We start from the raw sequence: 6351 nt of genomic DNA, 5'->3' as shown, positions 1-6351 counted from the left end.
TTAACCTTTTAGTACTTTATGCATATAGTGAGATCATGAGCACGCCAATGGAAAGAGTAAAGAAGTTTAAAAAAAGAAATATTGCACTTAAATGAGTTTGGACAGCATGACATCAGAGAGTAATTAAACTAGTTTGCGTTATAATTCCGGTTCCAGTGCCTGTGCTCAGGTTTGCTCACAATTCGAGCACCTGCAGATTTCTGTGTGAACTATTTTCACTGGACAAAGTTCAAACTATGAGAGCGAGTGAGCGAACGAGAGAGAGAGAGAGAGAGAGAGAGAGAGAGAGAGAGAGAGAGAGAGAGAGAGGGAGAGAGAGAGAGAGAGAGAGAGAGAGAGAGAGAGCATTACGCCATTCTTCCCTTTTGAAAAAAATGGATTTAAACAGGTCGCTTACAAGATATCGGGCAGAATTGCACGAGTCTTGGGAGGGTTAAGATCATTTTCAATGTTCGGCGTTCTCCTGGACTTGTACAACGGACCGCGACACCAGAGGCAAGAGATTTGCATCACTATGGTTCTGAAGAACGGTAGTCACAGCCATGGGTTCCACTTTCTAACCTGTCAGAACATTAGCCATCTGAGCCTGCACCTTCCCCTCTCCAGGTCCGCTCATGGTAGTTTACCAAACTGTGCAAGAGTCTTTGCGCATTTTCCTTACGTCAGAACTCAGAGGAAGATCAGAGGATGAAAGTTCTGACTCGTCTCCCTCTTTTATTGGGATGTTGGACTCTTTTATATCTGAACTTTATCCCAGAGACGATCTCCTTTGCAGGACCAACGCAGAGCAAAAGGGTTGGTCACACACAAAATAAAGTAACCAGGGAAAGCGCCGGCACATCCAGGTTAATGGTGACAAATAACGAAGGAACGGGTCGGAAAGACCCGAACAGTGTGAAGATCTCACGAATCAGAACGGGCCATCCTTTGATAAGAGAAGAAGCCATCAGAGTGAAGCCCGTGACACCAGTGACAAACGCGCAGACGATTCTCACAAGGGCGTCAGTTCATTTAGGACGCAAGGAGGCTGCGCGCTCCTGGACACCCCGGGACGCGTCTGTCCTCCAACAACTGAACCATCACGCACGTAGGAGTCCGAGCGCACACAGTAAAGGAAATGCGGGCACAAGAACTGCGGCCGCACCAGCTGCGGTTCAGGCTGGCCACCCGAAACTAACAGCTCAAAAGGGTCTCTCTCCGGCGGCGCAAAGAAGCGTTCAGTCAAAAGGCAAGCTGGACGAGAAGGAGGCATCCAGACACCCGTTGGTGATCCCGCATGACTACATGTTGTCACTTTATTGGTCACTGTCTACTGGGGAAGTCAACACCAGCGTCCTGCACGAAGCAGGAATGGCAAATACCATCACTAGTTTTGTGGACAAAGGACAAGGTATTGGTTACCGTATTAATTCAATCGTCTGTACTGGGCAATGTATTTTCCGTTGAATTTACTTTTTCATAGATCTGCCATAACAGTTTCAGATCGAATCACCAATAATAATACATTTTATTCTAGTGAAACAAAAGCTAAAACGTCAAGTACAAGGGCTGTATTCTTAGGTAGTTAACGTATATATTTCCACAATCATCTGGTGGCTCCTGTTTCAGTAGCCCATACTGCTGCGGTCAGTGGGCCGTATTCAGAAAAGCAAAATAAACGTAGCTGCGCTCTGGAAGTCGGTGGCCTCAGTTTAATTGTTTGTGTTTTCGCTCTTAAAACTCTTCTAGGTGACGTTTAAATGACTGTATTCATATTTTCAGCTTCAGCGATTTTTCGTGTCGTGCGTTTTCTTTAGGCTGTCTTTGTATTTATTATGCTTATTTGTGCAATGTCCATTGCAAACGTGACGACATCCTCCACAGATCGTTAGCATGATTCACTACAACGCTTTTTCTGTCACTTCGCTTTCCAGTACAAGATCTCCATCTTTTTGGTTTGATTTTTATTTATCACATGGTATATTTTGACAGTAAACCTACCAATCTCATCAATCTCATCATCAATTTGTCTCACCTTACATGAAATTCATCAACACACACACACACACACACACACACACACACACACACACACACAGAGAGAGAGAGAGCGAGAGAGACACAGACACACAAACACACACACTCACTCACACACACACACACACACACACACACACACACACACACACACACACACACACACACACACCTTTTAGATTTTCTTTTTTTGCATTAGGGAATGCCATATGTCATACTGCTGTGCCCACTGTTAAACAGCTGCAGGTTGATAATAATTCTGTTTAGAGTATGATCAGCTCTTCAAGCTGAGGAGGTCTGGTTTTAATAAACTTTTGAAAGTAAACATAGCCTGGATTAACTCTTGGATTCGATCATTGCAAATATTCTTTAGCAAAGAGAGAGATGCAGACCAGTGTTTTGTTGTCAACTCAAATAGGAAAAATCATGCGTGTTTGGGAGAGAGAGAGCGAGGCTTTATTTTTCTAGTTATAAGGAAAATTTTAAGGAGAAAAAAGTGTATTTGTACTATACACAATGTTTCTCTTGTGGCCATTTACTTAGTTTTCCAATTAAATTGAAATCTCCAAATGTATTACCTATAACATTTATTACCTATAACTTTTTATTATTTATTTTATATTTATTCATTTATTTATTGTTATTTTTCCATAGATGAGCACTTGCCCTTGTTAAGCCGGCAGAGGTACTACTTCAACATCAGCTCTCTGGAGAAGGAGGGTTTGCTGGGGGCCGAATTACGCATTCTTCGGAAACCATTTCTGGACACTCTTAAAGCCCCACAAACAGAAGGCCTGACTTCTCTGAGACTGTATACCTGTGCAACAGGTAAGCAGAGGGCCACACTGCTTCATTCCCAGCCAATCGAGGATCACAATCTCCCAAAATGGGAGGTGTTTGACATCTGGAAACTCTTCAAGAACTTCAGGAACACAGTCCAACTTTGTTTTGAGCTGGAGGCTGTGGTTCGTAGCAGACAGCTGGATCTAAGATCAGTAGGCATGGGTCGCTCAGGCAGACAGACAAAGGAGAAGGCCTTTTTGGTGGTGTATGGCCACACAAAAAAGCGTGGGCTCTTCTACAATGAGATCAAAGCTCGCTCGGGCCATGACAATAAGACAGTTTATGAGTATCTCTTCACCCAGCGCAGGATGCGCAGAGCGCCCATGGCTCGGGCCAAGAAACCACCCAAGAACCAGAAGGCCCGGTGCAACCGCAAGCAGCTGCATGTGAATTTCAAGGAGATGGGCTGGGACGACTGGATCATCGCCCCTCTGGAGTATGAGGCCTTCCACTGTGATGGCGTCTGTGATTTCCCCATTCGCTCTCACCTTGAGCCCACCAATCACGCCATCATCCAGACTCTTATGAACTCCATGGATCCTCGGTCCACACCACCTACCTGCTGTGTCCCAACCAGACTTAGTCCGATCAGTATCCTGTACATTGACTCTGCCAATAATGTGGTGTACAAGCAATATGAGGACATGGTAGTAGAGAGTTGTGGCTGCAGGTAGCAAGAGAGGGCTAAGGTAATCAGCTAATGAAGGGACATGTATTCCTCTGGAAACAAGGAACACTTGGAGCAGACACTGAAAGCCAGTGAGATTCTCCTGGTATACCGTGGAAGACTGACTTCCTCCATGCTATAAGCATCCTCTCTTAGTGTACGTTCTATTCTCCCAGTGAAAATCATGTAACTGTTGTGTCAAGCTTGTTATTTACATCATTGGACCAGTTTGAAACATGGGCTGAGGGATTGTTTCCTGGCTGTTTATTTACTGTTCATGTAAAATAAGTCAATAATGCCCTTGTTCCTTCCCCCTTTTATTGCTCAAAAAATGGCAGAATAACCCTGTAATCATTATTACAATTCACAGAAAAGGCAAGCCAAGCTCATACAGATGACTATGATCATTATTAGACTATTTTAAATGTGTTTTCATTCCCTTTTAATGACTATTGACACATATCAACATTGTACTGTTTTGGAGCTTACATTTCATCACTCAAAATATTGATGTCTTGGTTCTCGAAATTACAAATCAGATGACATGTCTCCTGAATCAAAAGGCTGTCAGTAATTCCTGTTTTGACCACCATTCTTTAGTAAGGATACTTTAGCCATATAAAAGGATGCTATATTAACAGAATTATATATGCTTATTTAAAAAAACTTAGTTTCAAAGTGCTATGTAAAACACCATATAAATGTTTTTTTTTTCTCTTAACTTTGGCTATCACTTGAACTTTCACTTGATTCAGGGTTAAGGAAATACATATGCACTGTGTACCAGCCATATATTTTTGTTAAAAATACCATTCTCTTTAAAGAACATGTGCATGACTATTCTGTTCTCCTAATCCATTGGAATTTTGTGTTACCATGATCCAATTCCAGGTCACAAAGATAAAATTTCATCATGTTAACAATTTTTTTGCTGGAAACATATTACATACTAAAGTAAGAAGGGAATAGTTGAGCAAATTGCAAACATTTCACATATTAGTACTGTTCAGAATATCTTTGTTACTGTTGCTCAGCATAGTCTGTCAAACATTTTTTCATCAAATGTCCCACGTTTTAGAAATTTGTTTATTCTGGGAACCAAGCAGGAAAAAAGCCATTGTTTGCAAACATTAACTTGTATATTGGAGCGTTGGAGATTGGAACATGTAGCCTCCTACACCTACTGCTGCTAAGATTTACTCTTGTGACAGTCAGCTTAACCAGCTCAATTCCCTCTAAAGTTAAGTGCATCTCCAAACCCACAACTCAGAGTGTCCAAAGGCTATGTTCACTAATAAAATGTATGGTCAGTTGATTTAATAATTTTTTTCTTCTTTCTGGTTTTTATTGAAAATTCATACATTCCCTGATATCTATAGTCCTAATACAATTATACAATATAGAACATGAAGATATTGCATTGCACTGAATGCAGAAATGACTGTCTATCAGTCTAATAACAAATATATTATAAGAAAGGAATAATAAATTGAGAGTTAGATCAAGAGATGAATGAAGGAGAGGTTAAGAGAAAGAGAGCATGAGAGCAAGAGAGGGAGTATAAGGGAGAGAAACATAACTTGTTTTGGAGGATTAGATTTCAGTTGTCACTGTAAGTGGCCCTGGATTGTGGCAAAGTGTCAAACTGGATAATATAGAACAGGATCAAATGGTCTTATGGAGCGGTGTTGTATTTCCATATATAAGCAGAACCTCATGCACGCTCAGAGGCCAGAGCAGTTTTTACTGGGGAACCTAATTGAATCCAACTTTAATTGCCCACCCATTACCCTGTGTCCATTTCACAATGATATTTTGGGAAAGCTGACAAAGTATGTCTATGTGCCAGAGGACGCCTACTAATCCCACATTTTGAGAGCCTCTAACATTGAAGTATGTCTGTACATGCACTGGCCAGAGGACGCCCACTAATCCCACATTTATAGTCCCTCTAACGTTTAAGGGTTCTCGTGGCCTTGGGCTGGTGTTTCCTCACACACTGAAGCTCTCTTTGAGTTTGTTATCAGATCTGGCAAGGGCAGCCTGACCGGTGTTTAACATTCTGTAAATGTAGTCTTATATTTCCTCAACAGATGTCTCAGGAATGTTATCATGTTGCTGGCCAATATTTATGAAAAAAGTGATACAAACGAGAAGATTTGAAGAGGAAAAAAGATGAGATAAAAGAAAAAAAAATCAGAGATGATAAATTGGGAAAAGGCAATGAATATATCACATCTCAGAGGCTTGTGAGTTCTGAAACCTACACCATAGTATTCAAACCTCTGTTGCGGTGCTTTCTGAGGTACCCACTCCACCCCTTTACAAACTCTTGCCTAGAAAAAACACCTTTCCAAGGAGTTCATAACCCAAACCACCTTCCTGACCTTCTGCTTGGTTACAGAGTAGAACTCATCTATTTTCTCAATGCAGTTTCAAAGAATGTCTTTACTGGACATAAGAGGACACATATAGATTGTTTTGATTAGAAACCCAGTGAGGCCACTTGCACAAACCATAAATGGGTTCATACCAAAATAATGAGAGAATGGTCAAACTAGCTTTAAAATGTGGCCAAGATACCAGTGATACTAAAACTCCATCGCTGCCTATCTCTCTCTCTCTCTCTCTCTCTCTCTCTCTCAAATCAAATCAAATCAAAGTTTATTTGTATAGCGCTTTTCACAACACATGTCACAAAGCGCTTTACAGGATTTAAAAGGTTAACAATACTATGGGCCCAGAACCCTAATGAGCAAGCCAAAGGCGACAGTGGCGAGGAAAAACTCCCTATGATGGTGGGGAATAGGAAGAAACCTCGGGAG

The 6351-nt window shown here is 41.5% G+C and overlaps 1 protein-coding gene across 1 annotated transcript; it reads left to right on the top strand.

The window, feature by feature from the left end:
* Positions 1-356: 356 nt before the first annotated feature.
* gdf5 (growth differentiation factor 5) lies at positions 357-4812 on the top strand. Its single transcript, XM_077013828.1, has 2 exons — positions 357-1390; positions 2671-4812. The coding sequence occupies exons 1-2, from the start codon at positions 688-690 to the stop codon at positions 3531-3533; spliced, it is 1566 nt and encodes a 521-aa protein (XP_076869943.1). The 5' UTR covers positions 357-687; the 3' UTR covers positions 3534-4812.
* The last annotated feature ends 1539 nt before the right edge of the window (positions 4813-6351 follow it).

The sequence above is a fragment of the Brachyhypopomus gauderio genome, chromosome 8, assembly GCF_052324685.1.
Source record: "Brachyhypopomus gauderio isolate BG-103 chromosome 8, BGAUD_0.2, whole genome shotgun sequence".
NCBI lineage: Eukaryota > Metazoa > Chordata > Actinopteri > Gymnotiformes > Hypopomidae > Brachyhypopomus > Brachyhypopomus gauderio.
Note: the sequence above shows the minus strand (reverse complement) of the source record. Positions and strands in the feature narration are given on the sequence as shown.

Excerpts from the sequence above, each read along its gene's own strand:
- gdf5 (XM_077013828.1), top strand. The coding sequence starts at position 688 with ATGAAAGTTCTGACTCGTCTCCCTCTTTTATTGGGATGTTGGACTCTT. Across the intron at positions 1,391-2,670 it reads TTTTGTGGACAAAGGACAAG|ATGAGCACTTGCCCTTGTTA; the intron begins GTATTGGTTACC and ends ATTTTTCCATAG.